Source organism: Talaromyces atroroseus, assembly GCF_001907595.1.
Source record: "Talaromyces atroroseus strain IBT 11181 chromosome Unknown scaffold_3, whole genome shotgun sequence".
NCBI classification, from domain to species: domain Eukaryota; kingdom Fungi; phylum Ascomycota; class Eurotiomycetes; order Eurotiales; family Trichocomaceae; genus Talaromyces; species Talaromyces atroroseus.
Genome location: NW_017971435.1, coordinates 2,497,699 through 2,518,807, shown reverse-complemented (window position 1 = coordinate 2,518,807; position 21,109 = coordinate 2,497,699). Strand labels below are relative to the sequence as shown.

Below are 21,109 nucleotides of genomic sequence, written 5' to 3'. Positions count from 1 at the left end.
GAGAAGCCTAGTCTACCGCACACTACCCCCTGATTGGGCTTGTGTCGCAGAGCTCGTCCCTTGATTTTGAATCTGCGATCGTAGCGCCGCTACTTCTGCTCGTAAAGCGCCTAGTTCCTCGTGTACAGTTCGGATATATGTCCACAGTTTGTCCTCGCGACTTTGATCACCTTGAACGTTGGATTCAGGTATACCGCTAGGTCCTGATTCAACGTTGGCTTGTGACGTTAAACCGAGACTGCTTGAATGACTGTGAGTACTGCCATGCTTAGCAGTCAAGGTCGACGGCGGGCCATTCTGTACCGATCCTTGGCTGTGCAGAAACCGCGAGTCTGGAGGAGCTCCGAGTCCCGGTGGCGGCGGCAATTGCGGAGGTGGGAGACCCAATCCACCCTGGCCATGCCTGAAATGCGATTGTTGATACTGCTGGTTTAAGCCGGGTGAATGAGGTCGATGTTGCTGGTGTGTGTGAATCCCACTAGAGTCCGCTCCATGGCTGACTTGTGGTGCTGGGAGAGTATTTGGTGACAAGGGTTTAGGGCTTTCTGTCATGTTGGGAGCAGGAAAAGATGTAGATGTTGATGAATGTGCAGTTACAGGGAAAGTAATGGTTCCACTTTGAGAAATCGGGGATGTAGAAGAGCTTGACCCCCCGCCATGGTTGGTTGGAGGTGGGAAAAGGTTACGAGAAGAAGATGGGGGTTGCGTAGTGGTAGCGATCGGAGGATACGTGCTTGGTGCTCGAGGCTGGAATACACTTGGTGCGCGTGGCATAGGCTCGGTAGATGCGTTATGCTTGCGCATACTTGGCATACTGAGACGGCGTTCCTCTTCCTCGTCCATGCGCTCCGGTTCGGTGTACATGAGGCCATCCATAGTGTCATCTGCTCCAGCGCCTGCATCCCCAAAATCTTCCTCGCCAACGTAACTCCCCATACTAGACCGCCGTCCGGCGCAGCCACCTTGGCCTTTGTTATGACGAGCCAGAGCATCCCCTCGCGCAAATCTGCGTCCACACTTATCACAAATGTGCGGCCGTTCTCCCGTGTGTAACTTCGTATGTCTTTTCAAATCGTGTAAACGTCTGAAACGGGATTGACAAGTCTGGCATACATATGGCTTCTCTTGACTATGTGTAAGAAGATGGCTTTTCAGATTGTGGTGGCGTGTAAACTCTGTTGAACAATACGGGCACCGATGCTTCTTTGCCGACGGAGAACGAGGACTTCCTTTGTGGAATCCAGAATGCGGCAAGCTCAACCCACGACGCGGGTCTAGGGGACTGGCTGCAGGCATCGGATAGGAAAACGCTTTATTTGCATCGTCTGATATGGCGACATGATCAATCTGATGGCGTGGTCGGTCGCCGTCCTGAGAAGTAGTCTCTTCAATCGGGCCTGGGCTGGCTACAGTTGAGGTGTTCATCAAGGACGTTTGACCTGCTGCCTGGTCGCCAGAGGCAGCGGAGTGCTCGGCTAGGATACCCGGGCTGGGATGCGAATCCACTTGCATGTCATCGGTGGACACTTGGACTTGATGGGCGCGCGTCTCGGCGGGCTCATTAAGTGCATTCGAGGAATCTTGCAATCTTACTTCATTTTCCTTGGAAGCTTCGATAGTGACACCCAAGGCCTCTCGAGCTACTCGTGGACTGTCCTGGTGCTGTGATTCCTCATCTTTCCTCAACTCAGTCGGTTGATCGGTTAGACCCGCTGTGATCGAGCCGGCCATGCCCGGGGCGGACGTAGAAACGGATGATTCAAAGCCGGGGGATGGAGACGTGCGCAGACCAGCACTAGCGATGGAGGTTAGATGCGAGTCGGGTTTCGCCGAAGACTGTTTGAAAAATGAGATCTGATCTGAAGGACCGCTGAGAATGGAAGTCGACGACGGAGCAGGTAGCGGGTTCGATATCGCGACTGGATCACTGGTTGGCATTGATCCAGCCATGAAGGCACCGTGTGTCTTCTTGCCCGGCGAAAATAAGTGGTAAGAGTTTGTACGCGCTTCGCTTATCAGGCTGGTAGTCATGTCAGTTTCAAAGGCTGGACACCCGGCTTCTGTCGGTGAATTGCGGGTAGGCGATACGTCGTTCGTGCCGGGTAGTAGAAGGCAAGGCGACGAAGGGAAAAGTGGCAAGTAATAGTTATGATGTGCATCTAATGACAAGCGGAATGGAAGGTAGGGAAAGACGACAAAGTTCAGAACGCTCGGATGAAATGAGATGGAGGAGATGGACTGAGTTGGTTACGTACATGAACCGTCGCGTGGGGCGGGCGTTGCTGTGTTCCTGAAGCGAGTGTGGCGCAAGCTGACAGACGGGGATTTTCAGCTCTGCGAGTCTGGGCTCGGGAGGGGAGGAAAGAGGCGCAGGTCAAAACAAGAATAAATGGGCGAAGCAAGGTCGGGATCAGCCTTGCGGAAGGAGAGCTCGCTGGTCCGCAATGGCATTCGAGGGTGGTTTGGTCCGTCTCCGCTTGCTAGTCAGGACGGGGCCATGGAAAGTTGAGACGTCGGCTGGCTGGCTATGCTGGGGGAGCGAGATGCTGAAGAAAAGCGGCCTGCGACGGGCAGTGGCAACGAACGCCGGCTAGTAAGGCGAAGAACAATAGGAATAGGAAATATTAATAATACGAAGGCCAACTAACTATAAGTCAGGTAGTTAAAACCTTGAACAATCCAGGGCGGCGTCGTCGTCAAGGCAGCGAGCGGGAGGCGAAAAGCAGGCAAGTCGGAGCGCGCGCGAGCGGGCAGTGGCAACAATAGCGATGGAGTCGCTTGGGAAACAGGATTGGCGAAGAGGTAAAAAAGAGAGAGAAAGAGGACTGAGTGCCCGGCTTTGCTCGGCGATAAAGACTCAAGAGCAGCAGAAGAAAACATACAAGGCAAGTAAGAAACGAAGTAGGTTACGCTGACGAAGGTTAGAGTCGAGGTCATTGAAGGTAACCACGACCGGAGAGGCTTGGCGGCAGCAGGAAAACGTGGTTGTTGGCTTGTGGAGGACCCGGTAATTACAGAACCGTAAAGCAAGTTCGCGCTTCGTATTTAACACTACGGAGTACATTGTCTGCTTCTCGTTTTTATGATAGATCCTCTGCATGTCACCAGATGGCTGCAATTGAAGAAAGCAATGAGGCTGGGAGGGTTCGAGTCACACAATATTTCTGCACTAGTATTGCAGCAGACTGTGCTTGGCACTCGGTGGCTGGTGACTGGTATAGTTAGCCTACGCTGTGTATTTGTTTACTAGTAGGTAAGTTACAGATGCCATACACTAGGAGTGCTACCGTACGCTCGGCCACGGGAAACGTTGCCGCCACTCAGGTCTCTCTTATCTATCTTTCGGTAATATTACCTGTATTACGCCGTACGTACACCGTAAGTCAAATTACAACAGCCTCCTGCGGCGCTCTGTTGGCCTAAGGCAGTCACACTCTACCGTCGACTATTCGAAAACTGTATAAAATCAGGTCACGACGTGGCAAAGCATGCATTAGTAGTGCCCTTGTTCCTGGGTAGTTGTCTGTTGCCGAGGGATTAAATCCAATCTATCCATGGGTAGATAAAAATCGATTTCCGTAGATGGCGATTCGGAAATCACGGGCCAGCAGAAGTATGATTGGTATCACACATGAAAAGAGCTAAGCATCTATGAAACATCAGACATGTCTACTAAGGGGGAGGGATGAGACCTGTCCCTTGCACTCCTCTCGTCATTGGCTATAATAAACCAAATGTTGCTGTCAAAATTGGCCTTCGATCTAGCCGACGAAGACCTTGAGCGTTCAATCCCAACTCCTTGTCACAACAACACAGCGTATCTCGATGTCGTTCTCGTTTGCATCGCCTTTAACCAGGTCCCAGCATCTTAAAGGTTTGTCTTCCGATACTGAAAGAAGATATTTAGCCCCGGGATGAAAAACAAGTCCATGCCCAGAAGAGAGAAGAAACCCCACCTTAACGAAGGACAAATGTCCCGCACTCAGTCGGTATGGCCATTTATTGTCTAACGCAGTAACCAATGGCGACCTCCTATATTCTTATGTCTCTCTCTACCTGCACTTAGAAGCAGATTCCCAGATGACATAGAGTGGACGGCGCTACAGGACACCAGAAGAATATTATCCCGTGGACCACCGTAGTTCATCCCCCGGACTAGTTTCCTATGGCCCTTGAGTGTCCATTCAAGCTCACCACGATTGTGTAATCGTCGGCGCCGGAGGCAGTAGAAGAGAATATTGGGTGAAAGCGATGCAGTTCATCATCCTATCTCGGTGTGAAGCTCGTGAATAGAGAGCAGACCCGGGTCTTGGCTGCGCTTTACATGGGATATAGGTGTTAGATTATTGAGTTTTGACTGAAGTGCCGCATTTCTTGACTCAAGGTCCATTATCTGTAAAGCTCATCGTGTCCGATAATAATAGGGGGCAGGACACAGGATCTGAGAAGACCTTTTTCTGTAAGCGCGCGATGCCCGTCCATTTTCTCTCGAGCATTCCTTCGTACTTTTTCGCTGTGGCAGCGTCGAACACAGCCCTCCCCGAGGTTTGCCTCTCGTTCCTGGGTGCGGCGGTAGTGTCTGGCTAGCTAGTTACGACCTCAACCACCCTTGTCAGCTCAAGAACACTAACTAATATAGCCAGCATGTCTCGGTGACTAACTGGTCGACCAGCTGAGGAGCTGTGAGTATTTTCTATCTCAGCCGGCTACTGAGTGAAGCTAGATTTGCTCGTAGGTGATAGCTTACTTACTAGCAGTCCAGCTAGCGAGCTCTCCTCAACAGGGGCATGTCTTACATAATTAAGTTGGCGAACTAGCGGGGCACGGCCCGCAAAAGCCATGCACGTTGATTGGTTTAGCTGGGATAGAGTATGAGTTGCCCGCAATTGCAATTGCCCACTATTTCTCGCTCATATCATCCTGCCAGCACCATTCTAAGGAGTCTCAGGGCGTCGCTCACATCCTCTATATCACAAACATGAATCAGAACAAGATACATCCAGAGCGAAGCGTTCATTCGGGAAATATCTAAAGTTTCTACGAGCGTGATGTCATATTGACACCGTCGTCAACAGGTCCAGAAGTCTTCACATCGACAAATTTTCGACATACGCTGATTCATACGTAAGAGCCGAGCATGATGAGTATACAGATGCTCATACTGGCTGGCGACCAGTCATCACGCATGGGATCGCCCAAGGACCTTTTACAGCATCCGAGTGGACTACCAATGTATCAGTATCTCATCAGGGTTATCAAGGAGGCATGTCCCAATCTCGACACAGTTTACATATCTCTGCGAAACGAGAATGCAATGCAAACTGGAACGAGACCTGTGCCAGTAGAGGTCGCTGTCAATCTTCTCTATGACGATAAACATCCCACTACTAATCCGACGTCATCAACGGATATAGGTCCAGCCACGGGACTGTTAGCAGCCTATCATGAGAATTCTGCATGCAGATGGCTAGTCGTGCCGTGCGACTTTCCGCTTATTACAGCTGACACGTTGCGACCCTTATTATCAGGGTGCAGGGATACTCCACTCACATGTTACCGGAATAAGGAGGGTTGGCTTGAGCCATTACTTGCGGTATGGTCGCCGGAAGCACTCCAGGTATTAGAGGAGAACGTGAAATTGGGACGCTGTGGTCCACGGTCTGTTGTGGATGAAATTTGTGATGCAAAGATCATTAAACCGGAGAACGATGTCCAGCTGTTGAACGCGAATACAACGGAAGAGTGGCAGGAGGCATTGGCTATATATGAGAACCTCTACCAAGCCCAATAACGATGAGCGAGAAAAAAATATTACTCATTTATCTCATTGGGTAGACATGGACCTGGTCTCCGGCGTACAAGCTCTCCTTGCCTCTAGGAATATGTACCCAGCAATCAGCCCTAAGAAAAGGGCGGATTTTTGCGGAGCTGTAATCTCGAACTATCTGTACAGAAACACTTCTATGTGATATTTGAAGCCTTGTACCAGGATAGAAGATGTCTTTATCTGGTTTGAAACTCGCAATCACCTTGTGGTTGTTATATTCATTTATGGACTGATACTGGTCCTCGTTGGGATCTGTTTCTACCACTGCCAGCAACGGTTCCTCAGGATCTTGCAGCAGGAGGGTTCTGAGATAAGGACGTACTAGGAAATGCAAACATGCTGCAGCCGCTATAGGGTTTCCAGGTAAGCCAAAAAAGGGCGTTGGTGAGGGCTGCTGCCTCATTCCTCTCTCTGGGATAAACTTGGCGAAGAGCACAGGATGACCTGGCCTCATAGCGACTTTGTGAAACAAGACCTGTGCACCAAGGTATTCAAGTGCTTTCGGGATGAAGTCAAATTTGCCAGCTGACACTGCGCCAGTTGTGATTACCATGTCATAACGTTGCTGCATCAGGTGATAAGAGATCTTGTCTGCTGCAACAGCAGCGTTGTCTGGGATAATACCCAGAAAGTCTACTTCACAACCTAGTCGATCCAATGCTGTGCTTATATACGGGCCGTTTGTGTCCGCAACCAGTTGGTAGTTTGGATCGACGTCGCAAGATGGTGTTAGTAGCTCCGAGCCTGTCGAGAAAACAGCAATACGAGGCTGTTTAAGAACGTCCACTGAGGTACAGGGTATGGACGCAAGTGCCATGATATGATTTGGCTTAATAACGGTGTGTGCTTCAATAATAGTGTCGCCAGGCTGGAAGTCCTCGCCAGCGAGACGCCTGTGCTGGTTTGCCCTAGCCGGCTTCAGAATATGTACCACTCGTTCTTCTGAACCTGCTGCGTTATCCAGTACTACCGTATCTTCTCTCGGTACGCAGCAATTGAATGGCTCGCCGCGCGAAATCGCCGGAAAACGCGCCCCAGTCATTATCTCCGCACACACTGGCTGGTCGTCGCCTGCTGTAACAGTCACTCCTACATCCCCAGCTGCGATCGTTTCTTTGATACGGCAAACTACTGGCGCCTCTCTGGAAGCTGTTTGTATGGTGGTCGAGCTAACGGCGAAGCCATCCATGGCCGATGTATCCCATCGCGGAGTACGCTCGGACGAGCAGTGTCGATCTCGTGTTATGCGGTTAACCGCTCTTGATAGGGGGACAGTCTCAGAGGCTAATTGAAAGATCCTGCGGTGCTGGGCTGCTTCGTTGTGAATTATATCGATAGCCTCGGAGTAAGTTATAGCCATACTTGCTTCATCACTTTCGATACTCAAAGGTCGTGAACGCGTAACCGAGCCCAAGAACGAAATAAATAATTCTGCGGCAGACCTAAATTGTTCGATTCAAAGTATTAGAGCACTTTTTATCAAGTTCCCTCGAGCTCTCCAGTTCGAGATTGTGAGAGTGACATCATGTGAGTTTCCTTCTTCCGCTTCGGGAAGCAACAGGCTGACGTACGTCAATTCTACGCAGCAATTTTCCTGAGTTTCAAAATGCGTCTATCCCAAGGTTGTATTAAGGCATTCCTAAACCCTACAATAAACGGCGGATAGTGTGATATTGATGTACGAAGCGAACCGTCAGGAAATAAGACGAGGATGGACTCCCTGGAGTACGAGTCTCGTGACTCCATCAAGGACATCTGGGGTGCTCGCACACCATATAAGCATCAATGGCCGACTCGGTGTGATATACGTACCGTCGAAACCCCGGAAGAATGGGTCCAGAGTGCTTGCGTGCTTTGTAGGCAAGTTACCGTGATAGGTGGCCAAATTATATTACATGGAGACTTGGCTGACTGAAAGGCCAGTAATGGTTGTGGACTGGATATTGGGGTGAAGAATGGCAAAGTCGTTGGTGTACGGGGCCGTGTATCAGATAGAGTGAATAAAGGAAGGCTAGGGCCAAAGGGCCTGCATGGGTAAGCCTTGAGAGGCTGCGATGATTCATGCTGTGCTTACTTATGAGGAAGATGGTCCTCGATCAATCATCGCGATCGTCTCAAATACCCGTTGATTCGTCGTGATGGCGAGCTTCAACGTGCCTCGTGGGATGAAGCTATGTCCTTGATCGTGCGTCAGACTCGTGAAGTCCGTTCCCGGTTGACCAACCATGGTATTGGGTTCTATACGTCCGGGCAACTATTTCTGGAGGATTATTATGTCCTCGCAATGATTGGCAAGGCCGGCTTGAATACGCTTCACATGTGCGGGGCATTAAACCTTTTCATATAGACTCTGGAAACTAACTCCCAAACCAGGGACGGCAATACTCGTCTATGCACCGCAACAGCTGCAACCTGCATGCGGGCCTTTGGCAGTGACGGACAACCAGGATCATACGGCGATATCGACTACACAGACTGCCTCTTCATGGTAGGCACAACATGGCTCATACCCAGACTGTCTTGTGGTCTCGCGTGTTAGATCGACTGGAGGGACCTCGTCCGCCGAAACTGATCGTCATCGATCCCAGAAAGTCAGACACAGCAATGAGGGCGACAGTGCACCTTTCGCCCAAGGTCGGCACTAATGTCGCATTGCTTAATGGCCTGCAGCACTTGCTGATCAAGAATGGTTGGATCAATATGGAGTATTTGTCAAAGCACGTTGTTGGGCTAGAAAGCCTCCAGAGAGTTGTAGACAAATATACACCTCAACGTGTTGAAGAAATCACCGGAGTTCCGGAAACACAGCTCCAAAAGGCTGCTGAGATTCTGGGGACTACATCTAGCCTCCTGTCTACCGCTTTACAGGGTGTGTATCAGTCAAACCAGGCTACTGCAGCGGCGTGCCAGATCAACAATATCAACTTAATGCGTGGGCTGATTGGCAGGCCCGGCAGTGGAATCCTTCAGATGAATGGGCAACCCACAGCGCAGAATAACCGTGAAACAGGCTGTGATGGAGAATATCCTGGATTCCGGAACTTCCAGAATTCCAGTCACATGCAAGAAATTGCAGACATCTGGAACATCGATTACATTAAGCTACCCCATTGGAACCAGCCAACACACATAGAGAACATGCTAAAATATGTTGCGGAGGGCTCAATCCAAATGTTCTGGATCTCAGGCACTAACCCGCTCGTCAGCCTGCCGCACCTCCATAAGGTCCGGGAGTTACTGACCAAGCCTGATTTATTCGTCGTCACTCAGGATATTTTTCTCACCGAAACGGCTGCGATATCCGACGTGGTTCTCCCCGCTGCGCAATGGGGCGAGAAAACGGGTTGCTTCACAAACGTCGATCGCACAGTGCATCTGTCTAAAAAGGCCGTTGAACCGCCAGGTGAGGCAAGGGCAGACTTGGATATCTGGCTAGACTTCGCGAGTCGTATGGATTTCCGGGATAAGCATGGCCACCCGCTGATCACTTTTACCAAACCGGAAGAAGTGTTTGATGCATGGAAGGAAATGTCATATGGCCGGCCGTTAGACTGCAGCGAGATGACGTACGAAAAGTTAACTGGGGGATCTGGGATTCAGTGGCCTTGCACCAAGGAATATCCTCAGGGCAAGGAACGGCTGTTTGATGACGGCAAATTCTTCACAGACACCGATTATTGCGAAAGCTTTGGCCATGATCTCGAATCTGGGGCGCCATATACGAAAGCACAATATCAGGCCATAAACCCTGCTGGTCGAGCTATTTTGAAGGCAGCTCATTACAAAATACCGTTTGAAGAACCGGACAATCAATTCCCTTTACGACTAACAACCGGCCGGAATGTGTACCATTTTCACACACGCACCAAGACGGGTCGCTCTCGAAAATTGCAGGATGCATACCCGGAGCCTATTCTTCAGGTTTCAACCGCGGATGCGCACGCCCTTCATCTTACCGAAGGAGAAATGGTCATTGTGCGATCACGACGTGGGTCTGTTGAATTGCCCGCTTCAATTGGGAATATTAATGAGGGCCACGTATTTATTCCGTTCCATTTTGGATACTTCGATGCCAGAGATGATCGAGCACGTGCAGCGAACGAACTGACTATTGGTAAGCTTCCATTGACTGTGTGAGATTATCAGCTGAATGCTAAGGGGTTCAAGAACAATGGGATCCAGTATCGAAACAGCCCTCATTCAAATCTGGGGCTGTTTGCATTGAGAAGTGCGTCCAAAAGGAGGACGAACAAAATAATCATGCTCAAGAAGAACAGACCACCGCCGTCAAGAGAGTTAAAAAGGAAAAGAAATGGGCCGAACGGCCACCGGAAACTAGCAAATCAGACCGTGGCGAGGAGCCTGTGCTGGTGCGACGCCTGGAATTGTGGATTGGAGCAACACATGAGAGTTTGGAAGTACTGCTTGATATTTACAACAATCTTATTCCCCGCATGGTCCATGACTTGGAGGTACAGGCTGGTCTGCAAGTGATGTGTCGTATTACACGGGATATCCTGCAGCATTTTGAACCGGTGATCGACAAATATCATGAAAGTCGTCATTATGGTCGGTCGGTTGTACAGCGTTTGAAAGATGCCATTTTCCCAGCGGTTGATGAAGCCACTGACCCATATGAAGCGCTGGTAGCTCTACAATCACTTGACATATACCTCACATACGTGGAAGGGCATCTTACTGCACTATTACCGGCAAGTCAGGCGGCATGGGATGGCGAATTTTTACAAGCAATCTCTTTTGCTCAGAGTAACATTCAAAGACAAAAAGCGTGGGCTAACCAACACATCAAAGTCAAAAGCCCACAAACACTTTTGGTTCCGATGATTGCGGCTGAGGATCTCAATGCGCCAGATACAAGCATGGCCGGGCGCCGCAAGACTTGATTAGCACGTAACATATGCTCGGAGTATTCTGCGACTGTTTGAGGAGCGGCAGCAACAAACGGCCTTTCTCCAACCACCACGACTTTCAAGAAACTCTGGTTCCCTCGAGGCAGGGTTTGGCGTTGGCTCCCACCAATGCCAAGTCCAACGTAACGGATCTGCTACAAAGAGCCCAGCAAGCCCATTCACCGTAACTACTGGCCCAAGGCTGATACTGTGAAAGAATTGGCATTGGGAACCGATCTAGAACTCGAAGCGACTGCTTATATCTGAGAGAGAGAGGGAGGGATTGGGCCAGGATAAAATATATATGTGATTGTTACTACACAAGCTCGGCCATGGGACATACTCAACCATCTGGCTAGCCCGCGACGAGAAATCTAACAGATACGTTGCAGTCAAAGTGTGTACGGCAGATGCAAGCCGACTTGAGATAGACGTGCTTTCCAGACTGGGGAAATTGAATTCTTAACAGGTAACCTCGGGCCTAGACATAGGCAGAACTATGATTCCTTCAATATGGGATCGGTTCACTATTCAAGGCCCGAATGGCAACCACGTCTGCCTGGTGACTAGACCAGCAAGAATGAGTCTCTCTGATGCAAAAAATGGATCATGGATCAGTCTTTTCCAGCTTGACGTGGCCCGAGCATTCGCGGCGCAGCTCGTGATTGCGATTCAATATATGCATTCGCAAGGATTTGTCCATGGTGATCTTCATTGTGGAAATATTCTTCTCCTCCAAAAGTCTCATGGCTTCGATCAGTTGTCCACTGAACAGTTATACGAATGATATGAAGATCCGGTGCTTGAGCCAGTCAATCGATTGGATGGCCAAGAGCTTCCGCCCGGAGTTCCACAACATGGTATCCTACCTATCTGGCTTGGGAAAGCAAGTGAAAAGGTTACACTATCAGAAGCCAAAATCCTACTCTCTGACTTTGGTGAAACATACGCCCTGCGCAAGATGATAAATTCGAGTCCCATACGCCTCTTCTCATCCGCCCTCCAGAGGCTCGATTCGAGCCAACTAATCCCCTTACTTTCCCATCTGATATCTGGACACTGGGCTGCACTCTGTGGAACCTTGTTGCGCAACGATCACTATTCGAAGGCCTGCTCACGAACGAAGATGACATGACTTGGCAGCAGATCAATGCACTGGGCCCGTTGCCAACTGAATGGTGGGACAAGTTCACTAAGCACGGTAAAGCAATTGAGCGACCCCAATACCAGTATCACAATCAGTCATGGGAAGACCGCTTTGAAACAAGCGTGCAGCAACCGCGCATAAAAGAGGGGATGCCGCCGTTTGAATCTAGTGAGCGAGATGCTTTGCTTCCGGCTAGAGGGTCGTTCTTCTGCCCAGCAGCTTCTCAAGTCTGAGTGGATGGTGAAATGGGCTCTGCCTGAGTACGAGAAGATTCGTGATGTTCAGCTATAGCAGAGCTAGAGCTGCTCCTTGGGCTTTAAAGATTGTTTGCTATGCCTTGTGCAACGCATACTTAGCTAGTTATTCATTGATTCTTAGTCTCTTTTCTTGTAGTGCCAATTCCAAGAGTCCTCTGATAGCTTGTTTGGTAGCTGGGAAGTTAGGGCTAGGAAGCGACGTCGTGTAGCAGACAGGCCGACTGACTTACAGAATAAGCATATTGACCCCCCACCACGGAGAATATTTTTCTATACAATGGATTCACATGCAGCATTGACACAGGCACAAGTTCAGCTGAGAATACTCGAGAATGCTCGCATTCTCCCATTGCCTGGGTCGGTTAACGGGGGTCCCTTTGTTATACCAAGGTAGATACGTAGCACAACTGCTGCCTGAGTGATATAAAACGACGCCTTCCCTCTTGACTTCTCCAACATCTCTTAAACAATTCCATTCTACATTCACCACCATAACTCTACTCTGTTACATGCCTCCACGAAACAACCGCAGCAACATGGCTGAGCAGCGAGAGGGCCAGCGTCTCAAATACACCGTCACCCACTATCGCCAGCCACATCTCACGCACGAGGAGTTCATGAAGTGGATTGTCGAAGCGCATCTCCCGATTGCCATGCCCGTCTTCAAGAAGCACAGAGTACTCTCATACACGCTTTTGAGTACTTTGTACGAGAACAAGCGAATGAAAAACACGTACTCACTAATAAATGCCCTGGGAACTACTTTGTCACGCCAGCTTCCCTCAATGAACCGCTGAAGGAGGCCATGAGCAAGACCAACCCCACGCTGACTTCGACTGTTTCATCGAGTACTCGATGCCTAGTCCCCAGGCTATGGCGAGCATGCAGGCTGATCCGGAAGGGCATGCGTCGATCAAAGAACAGGAGAAATGGGTCGATACCTCGAGGGCTTTGGTTTCGGTGAGATATGCTATTCCGAATCTGCTGGAGAGCGGGGAGGTTCTGGACATGGAAAAGTGAAACCCCAGCTATCTTTCTAAAAAGAAGCAGGGGTCTGATTATGACTATGATGATGTTGATTGGGAGGAGGTCTAATGATGCAATTCACAAGATCTCAATAAGCTCATGCTAGATAATGACTACAACACTCTCTTCACGATGGAGAGCCTCTAGATTCTTCGCATTATTTTCCGGCTAATCCCCAAGCGCGCCATCAGCATCATACTCGCTGAGCCCAGTGCCATTGATCCGGCATAGTAGATTGCAGGATGGAACGCATCGACTCCTGCCTTTTCGCCTCCGCTGGCATTTAGCAAGTAGCCCGCAATGGGGGCGCCCTAGATGTAGGATTATAAATTCAGTTATTGCATGGCAATATACAAGCATAAGGGGGAAAGATGCTGCTACATACCAAGAGATAGCCGCCGCCCCAGCCCGTTACCATCATGCCCATGGCAACAGACACCCTCGCCGAGCCAAACACATTACCCACGACCGTCGGCATGGTAGCAAAAAACCCGCCATTAGCCATGCCGTTGATAATTTACAAAAACGATCAAGGGCCCCAAAGGGTTAGAGACCGGCCACAGCACCAATGCGCTTAGAGCGCTCAGCATCAAGGATGAGAACACAGTGTTCAAGGCTCCAATTTTGTCGCAGCTGAAACCACAGAGTAGGCGTCCAACAGCCGACGAGAAATTGAATGCAGCTACAAGGCCGGCTCCGACGCTAGAAGTCATATGAAGCGATTCTACGTAGAGAGGCAGGAAGAACGGGGGCACGAAGAGCGGAAACGTAGCCAGCGCTCCTCCGAGGAAAATAAGCACAAATCGGTAGTCGCAAAACAGGCGCCATTCAACGAACGAAGTTGGCCGTATTGGGACGCGTGCCTTGATGAGATATGCAGCTGGTAAACCTGTAGCCCACGTAATGAACCCTAGGACGCGGAATGTCCATGCTATGCCGAGGGCCTGCAAAAGACCGTTTGTTGCAAAGCTGATCACGGCACCGCGAATGCCACCACCGGCATATACAATGCCGTTGGCGATCCCTCGCTTCGCCTTGAAATATTGAGCGGGCATAGTGGATACGACCTGTGATGTGATGCCCCCGGTTTAGATAATCGTCATTTTGGTGCTTAACGGAAGACTTACCATGAATAGCAAACTGACACATAACAAGGTTAGTTGATACTGCCTACATTTCCTTCAGTCAGATGTCACATACCTAGTTCCAAGACCCATCACCACCCCAATAGTCATGAACAACCCCACGACATTCGTTGTCGCGAATCCCGCCATCACTTCACCCAAGCCGGACAGAGAGATACCCAGCATTCCGCAAAGTCTCGGGCCCAGTTTTCGTATGGCTTTCGCATTGAACACCGCCATAAATGAAATACAAGCCGTAGTCAGGGAGCCCACAAAAGCCAATGTCGAGGCAGAGGAAACGCCCTCTTGGACAAGGGCTGCTTGGAATACACCCCAGCAGTAGGTTGTGCCCACGAACCAGAAAGTGATGACTGCAGACGCAAAGATGACAACCCATCCATACCCGCCATCGGGCACCTCGGAGTCTGCCACGAGCGATGCTTGCATTATTACATCGTCCTCGCGCGCTGCGGAGTAGGTGTTGCTGGCAGCCGCGGCCGTAGTCCTCGCGACATTATTGGGGTTGGAGTTCAATTGCAGTGGTTTTATTTGTGGTCGCCATCACTTCTATACCTGCGATGCCTGCAGTACCTCGACTGATCTGGAAACCAGAGAGGAAAAAAGGAAAAACCGGAACAGAAAAAAATGCAGAACGAGATAATAGCAGCGAGATTAGTAATCACGGCGATTCGCTCGCGCCCTTCGAGCTACATGTACCAATAGGATACTTCCAGTCTTCTTCAGGCTTCTACTCTCTTCTTGGTCGATTGTGCTTCTGTAGTTGGACACAAACCCCTGGAATTTCAATGCTCGTTCGCAAGCGCCTGCATTCTCTTTCCGACGTCAGAGTGCTGACGAGCCAAGACTCATCATCGCGGCCACCTCCAGGCCTCCTTGTCTGGATGCCGTGGGAACAGATATATCTTGCATGGGACCTGGACAACAGCGATATCTGCAGAACGGACATTGTATGGCTACTCAGTATAAAATAGTTCGATGTTTTATGCAGTCATGCGTGGACGGTGGAGACCGACTAGCCCAAAGGGGAAAGACCGCAATAGTTGCGCTTTCCTTCTGCTCCTCCAAGCTCAACCTCAACCTCAACCTCGAGTGTTTTCTGCCTTGTCGGTGAGCGCTTGAAGGAGACGAGGAGACGCCCTTTTGTTCTGTCTTGGTCTTCTTTTAGCGGCTTCTAATGTTCTCCTTGCCGCTTTGAATATAGACTGCATCGCGGAGCTTAATCAGGCACCAAGAATCCACCACGTGAAGCGCGAGGGGTTCGCTCTAAAGCAAACATTCTGAGCGCACTTATGCTTATCTGGCCACTTCCAGGCGCATAACCTTCAAAAGGAATCGATCATAAAAGGACATATTCTATCGCCTTTGGCCGCGACATGTATGGCTCTCAGCCTCCTCCGCATTATGCGGGGGGTTATCAGAATCCGCCTCAGCCTGAGTGGCAGTCGCATCACTCTACGCCAGCCTCTACATACAACCCGAACACATACGGACCTATAAATCCTTATTCTCAAACAACCTCGCCGCCACCACCTGTCGGTTCTACCCCTAATGCAGATACAAGTAGTTGGGGGGTACGGTACAACCAGCACATGGCACAGGAGCCGCCGCCGCCCCCTCCAATCCCGGTATGACTCTTTTTGCGATCGAATTGTCTGAACAACTACCACTGACATGATTGATTGTTTCTAAGCCTCGCAATCCCGATCTGTATTCTGCGTCTCCGCCGCCTCCGCCGCCTCCGCGTCCAACTTCCACATCGAACCCGACACCTAACGCAACGTCGTGGGACTACAGCAATACTTACAACACACAGGAATATAATACAACTTACAACACGCAACCTGCTCAAAGTCCACCGCAACCTCCCCCAAAACCACCTCTGCCAGCGGCTTATCAGAACGAGATTAACGGGTACGCGCAGCAATGGCAGTCATCTCAGCAGAACTATGGACCTCAATACTCCCACCATCCTCCAACGCATAATTATGATCCCTCTCCACAACCACAGCCCCAGCCCCAGCCCCAGAGTCACATATATGAACCCGTGATTCATGATCAGGCGCAAACAAACTACCAACAGACGCCTTTCTATTCCACCGGCAGCCCACCACCGGCTGTTCCAATGTCAAGCGCTCCGCCGGCACCTCCGGCTACTGCTTCGAGTGTTGGCACGCAATGGACCTCACAACCCAGTAATTATACAACGGGGGCATCAATACTCGGCCACGGCGGTGTCTCAGATTGGGAACACCTTAACTCTACGCCTGGTGATGTGGATGATTTAGAGTTGTATCGGAAAAAGCCAGCCCCCGGACAACCCATGGCACAGAGTAATTCAGCAGCAGCAACGCCACCACCGCCGCTACAGGAGCCACCAATCTATAATTCTCCTCAGCGTCATACCCCTGTGTCTTCCCAGGCAATGAGTCCAAGCTCTCTAGATCAGACGCAGACTTATCCTCCTAGGAATAATAGCACTCACTCTCAAGTCAGTCTTATATCACCGGAGGATCGATCTGAAAGTATCGATGGTGTTATCAAAGCTTGGAATCAACACCCTGTATCGCCTATTACCAAAGCACAAAGTGAGACGTATCCGCCAAGCCCTGCTTCAATGTTAGCAAAACCTGCTTCTCCGGCCGCAGCGACGGCAAATCCTGCAGCTACGGGGCCTCCAATAGAGGACAACCCAGGCAGCAACTTGGAGAAACACACGGGACAGATCGAGCAGGTGACCAGCAGAGTTTCAACACCTGTTACTACTAACGACGCGATTCCGTCACAGGTCAAGATACTGGACCCCTATGATGATCTCGACCCATGGTCAAAGTCATCTTTATTTCGCTACGTGACAATGTTGCGAAAGGAGGCGGTTGCAGAGTCAGAAGAGGAAAAGCACAAAATTTTTACCGGGTTTGTCGCAAAAGAGACTAGGCTACGCGAGGTACTATACAATGTGGAAAGTGCCGACAAGGAAACAAAACAAGCCAGCAGCACTGTTCCATTAGACACTAGAAAGTCGAGCGAAGACCTTGTAGCTACTGCCAATCAGCTTAAGAAATATCTTGAAGAGATGAAAGACATGCGTCTCCCGCCTTTGTCCGACGATCACATTCCTGTTGAGTCAGAAGATGGTGCTCCCCATTCAAGAGAGACTGGAGACGACTCGGAGGATCCTGACGACGTTCCGTACAGCCCTGGTGGACGGCCAATACTCAACAAAAAACTGCCAGCACAGGCTTTGGCCAAGAAGCAGGAAGACCTTCGTCGGTTGTCATCAAATCCTCAAGGTCTTGGTACCAATTCTGTTGGCGGTGAAACATCTAGCCATGCACCCAGCAACGCGATGACTGGTCAGGATGTATCCTCGATTGGAAGATCCACATCAGTACCACCGGCCTCCACGACCAGTTCAACGACAGCCGCAGCACTGACCCCTTTGGTGCCAGAACCTCCGCAACCTGCCTATACACCTTTTCGATATACGGAAGGCCCTCAACGCGGATCGGAAACTCTGAGTGTCGCTCAACCAGGCTATCAAGCATACTCAGCCTTGCGCCAAGCATCTGCTGAAAGTGGGCGTGCCATGTCTGCAGCGCCCTTGTTGCAAACTCCGGCAGACCAAGGTCCAACGGGTCTACCAAAATCGACGGGAAGCATTCAAACAGATGAAACATTTCTGGGGATTATTCGAGAGAAGAGCGTTTCTTACCGAGGGAAAAATGAACTCGTTGGATCAGAATCCGGGTTTGAAGAACTTGGAGCTCTTATCCCGGATCCGTTCCCGACGTTAGAAGAAAGTGTTGAGATTAGTAACATAAGAAAGAAGATGGATGTTTATTCCGATGATTTCAGGTATATTTACGTTACCACAGAGACCTGGGAATTAGCTGCGAGGGATCGACGCGAAAAGTTAGAAAGGGATCGTGTGGCACGTCAAGAAGTATCAGAGGCACATATTGACTCTCTCTTCAATGAGAAGGAAATCGGCTATGCTGATATCAATCCGCTCGAGGAGCAGTTTCGGCAAGGCGAAGCCCGGACTCAGCTAGCAGAGGAAAGGAAGGAGCTCGATAATTTTATTCGAAAAGTCTATAATCCTGTTGATATACGCCTTAAGGAGGAGATTGTGGAACTCAAAGCGCTACACCAAAGGGCGCTGGACGAGCTTAGTCATGACAAGATTCATTCAAACAGCAATTCTAAATATCAGATATCGCGCACGATGAAGACTATAAATACGCTGTCGAATAAGCTGGAAGCTCGGTATCAGAAACGGCTCGATCTTGGGCTAAATCGCGAACATCATCGGAAAAGGGCAGAGCGGAGACCGCTTGTTTTCTTGGGAGATTCTCGTGCTTTGAAGAAATTAGACGCTGATTTCGAGAAAATGGAAAAGCAGAATGTTGTCGAAGCTGCCAAAGACCGGGATGAACGCGCGAACAAATTAACGGATGTCTTTGATGGGGCTATTCTCCACGCTTTGGGTAATCATCAGAGAGTTCTTGATGACACGGCAGCGAAAATGAGGAAGCTGGACGTGGGGATGGTGGAGCGCAGTTCTCTGTCAGAGGCTGATAAGGAGTTATTACTGCGTTCAATATCTGCTCTTACCAAGTTCCTTGCAGAAGATGCCGAGTCGATGTTGACGAGTTTCAAGGAGGCAGACACCCTATTGAATGAAGCTGATTATAAAGTCTCTGTCGCTGAAGCCCAGTATGCAAACTCGGATCCTGAAGTATTCCGTCGACTCGAAGATGAGAAGAAGAAAGAGGATGATAAAATCCAAGAAGACCACAGCTCGAAATTGGAGAGCATAAAAAAAGCGCCGGCCGAAATATCTAGCAAAGTCGATCAAATCTTGAGTGCGATGAACAAGGAGCCAGGTGTTGGCCCAGGGCCATGGCGACGCCCAGCATCGCTGACGACCAACACCACTGCCGCCCAATTGCGACCAGAATCACAGTCGCAATCACGCTCGCGCTCACGCTCGCCGAGTGTTCTCGACGAGACGAACGAAGACCGCCATATCGTCGATGGCCTAATGCCAGGACCTCTACGCCTGTCGGCGGAGACAGAGCAGCAAGAGCGGCTCCGGAAGGCGCTTGAGGATGCGAAGAAACGAAATGCCGCTAAGAATTACACTGCTTAAGTTTAACCGATTGCTCTTTTTAACGGCGCGTGTATACTGTACATAGGTAGTTGTGCATGGAATGTGTGTATATATTTATGATAGTGGTTTTTCTTTTTCCTTTTTTTTCCCTTTTTTTTTTTTTTTTTTTTTTTTTTTTGGTTGAGTTGACAAGGGTCTTGACCCACGATTCACTATTGAATCCCCGATCTTTATGCGTTAATGCCGATTTCTACTTCATAGAATCAACTGCAATATAAAGGTTTACAGTGACTGATATCTAGCTGTCACTTAGACATCCATCCTAATTCAGCTATATTTATTATGGAGAACGTCTTCGCTTCATGGCTTCAGCCCTCACGCGCGCGCTCACGGCGGGGCTTTCGTGAGGAGTTGAGATTCCTGACGAGGCTGATGGCGAGATGACACTCGAGGCATACCTATATCGAACAAATGCCTACAGATCATCCGCCATACCGAATCCCCCTCCATATCCTGTTGAAATCACAGAGCTTCCAGAGGCAGATCAGCAACTGTTTGAACCACGCTTCCAGCAGATTGAGCATTTACTGTCCGATCACGGTACGGTGTTCCTAGTCCAAATTCGCGCAAGGGAAGTTTTAGAGCAATGCCTTCAAAGCCATTCACCTCGAAAAGGAGTCCTCCACTACGACACAGGAGGAACTTAATGGCTTGTCCCCTTTGGCAAAGAGCTTCCATGCTTGGAGGCGGCTCTTGAAGGAATGCGCCATAGCTTGTACCTTCTTGGTACCTTTTTTTTTCAAATAATTGCGTTGCACAGTTCGATGACGTGTTCATCATTTCTCCAGCGGCAGTCTGGTTGATTTGTATGTTCAAATGGGTTCCCTAGGAGTGACTTCTACATCGCGTGCTGTCTCCATGGCTAGGGCTAGTCGCTTGTTCCTACTTCTGCTTCCACAGGATGATCGCATTGTTCTCAATGTTCGCCTCGTAGAGCAATCTCTTCAGGTCCTGGCTCATGTCGTTCGGTCTCTGAGGAAGAACGTGGTCGACATTCGCTCTTTCCAGGAGATTCATTAGCTCTCGCATTGCCTCTATGATTCGTAATGATTCTCTGCAGCGCGCCACGAATTTCCTCGCTAGCGGCGGGGATGTCTACTTCTCACTTCGTCCGCTACCAGCGGGAGCAAAGCTTGAAGCCATGCGTTCGCGTCCATCGATTCCCGTGGCTAGGGCTAGTCGCTGAGTAGGTCGGTGTGGTAGAAATATTGCAAGGAGTTTCCTTGTTGTCATCTAAAGAGATAACAGCGTATTTTGACCATTAGGCCACCAAAAACGGTTCCCTTATGGGGCTTTTTTCTCTGGTAATCGTATAAATGGTGCCTTTTAGGCGTAATTCTCCGCTGTCAAGAGGTAGATTGACAAGGTGAGGATTCTCGTTGCCTACCCTATGGATGCTCAATATTGGTATTCATACAATGATAATGCCCTTGCGCGCCGATTACGGAGAGCAATTCTTATATTCTGCCAGCAATGAAGCTTTATCGATAAGTTTCTTTCCCTGGTGTAAATGTTTTCCAGTTCTATTTCACGGGCGTCGCGGATTTTCTTGTCTTTGATTGGAATTCTGGCCATGGCCAGATCTCAGAGTCGAGGGGAAGCCTGACAGGTCATGCATATTGAT

The 21,109-nt window shown here is 49.8% G+C and overlaps 6 protein-coding genes across 6 annotated transcripts, besides 1 other annotated feature; 3 read left to right on the top strand and 3 right to left on the bottom strand.

Annotated features, from left to right (window-relative positions):
* Positions 1 to 12: 12 nt before the first annotated feature.
* On the bottom strand, positions 13 to 2,031 carry UA08_03905 (hypothetical protein; the record flags this gene model as incomplete). Its single annotated transcript, XM_020266257.1, has 1 exon — positions 13 to 2,031. The coding sequence occupies one exon, from the start codon at positions 2,029 to 2,031 to the stop codon at positions 13 to 15; it is 2,019 nt and encodes a 672-aa protein (XP_020121103.1).
* A 3,788-nt stretch (positions 2,032 to 5,819) lies between these two features.
* Positions 5,820 to 7,187, bottom strand: UA08_03904 (hypothetical protein; the record flags this gene model as incomplete). Its single annotated transcript, XM_020266256.1, has 1 exon — positions 5,820 to 7,187. The coding sequence occupies one exon, from the start codon at positions 7,185 to 7,187 to the stop codon at positions 5,820 to 5,822; it is 1,368 nt and encodes a 455-aa protein (XP_020121678.1).
* Positions 7,188 to 8,326: 1,139 nt separating this feature from the next.
* On the top strand, positions 8,327 to 10,731 carry UA08_03903 (hypothetical protein; the record flags this gene model as incomplete). The annotated part of the gene is made up of 2 exons (XM_020266255.1): positions 8,327 to 9,941; positions 9,995 to 10,731. 2 exons carry the CDS (start codon positions 8,327 to 8,329, stop codon positions 10,729 to 10,731), a joined length of 2,352 nt encoding a protein of 783 aa, XP_020121679.1.
* Positions 10,732 to 12,677: 1,946 nt separating this feature from the next.
* UA08_03902 (hypothetical protein) lies at positions 12,678 to 13,161 on the top strand (the record flags this gene model as incomplete). The annotated part of the gene is made up of 2 exons (XM_020266253.1): positions 12,678 to 12,847; positions 13,005 to 13,161. The coding sequence occupies 2 exons, from the start codon at positions 12,678 to 12,680 to the stop codon at positions 13,159 to 13,161; spliced, it is 327 nt and encodes a 108-aa protein (XP_020121680.1).
* A 552-nt stretch (positions 13,162 to 13,713) lies between these two features.
* On the bottom strand, positions 13,714 to 14,738 carry UA08_03901 (hypothetical protein; the record flags this gene model as incomplete). The annotated part of the gene is made up of 4 exons (XM_020266252.1): positions 13,714 to 13,800; positions 13,854 to 14,234; positions 14,295 to 14,307; positions 14,368 to 14,738. The coding sequence occupies 4 exons, from the start codon at positions 14,736 to 14,738 to the stop codon at positions 13,714 to 13,716; spliced, it is 852 nt and encodes a 283-aa protein (XP_020121681.1).
* Positions 14,739 to 15,685: 947 nt separating this feature from the next.
* Positions 15,686 to 19,464, top strand: UA08_03900 (hypothetical protein; the record flags this gene model as incomplete). Its single annotated transcript, XM_020266251.1, has 2 exons — positions 15,686 to 15,937; positions 16,003 to 19,464. 2 exons carry the CDS (start codon positions 15,686 to 15,688, stop codon positions 19,462 to 19,464), a joined length of 3,714 nt encoding a protein of 1,237 aa, XP_020121682.1.
* A 1,272-nt stretch (positions 19,465 to 20,736) lies between these two features.
* Positions 20,737 to 20,814: a repeat region (Identified by RepeatMasker using a combination of RepBase library and repeat library created with RepeatScout).
* Between the last annotated feature and the right edge of the window lie 295 nt (positions 20,815 to 21,109).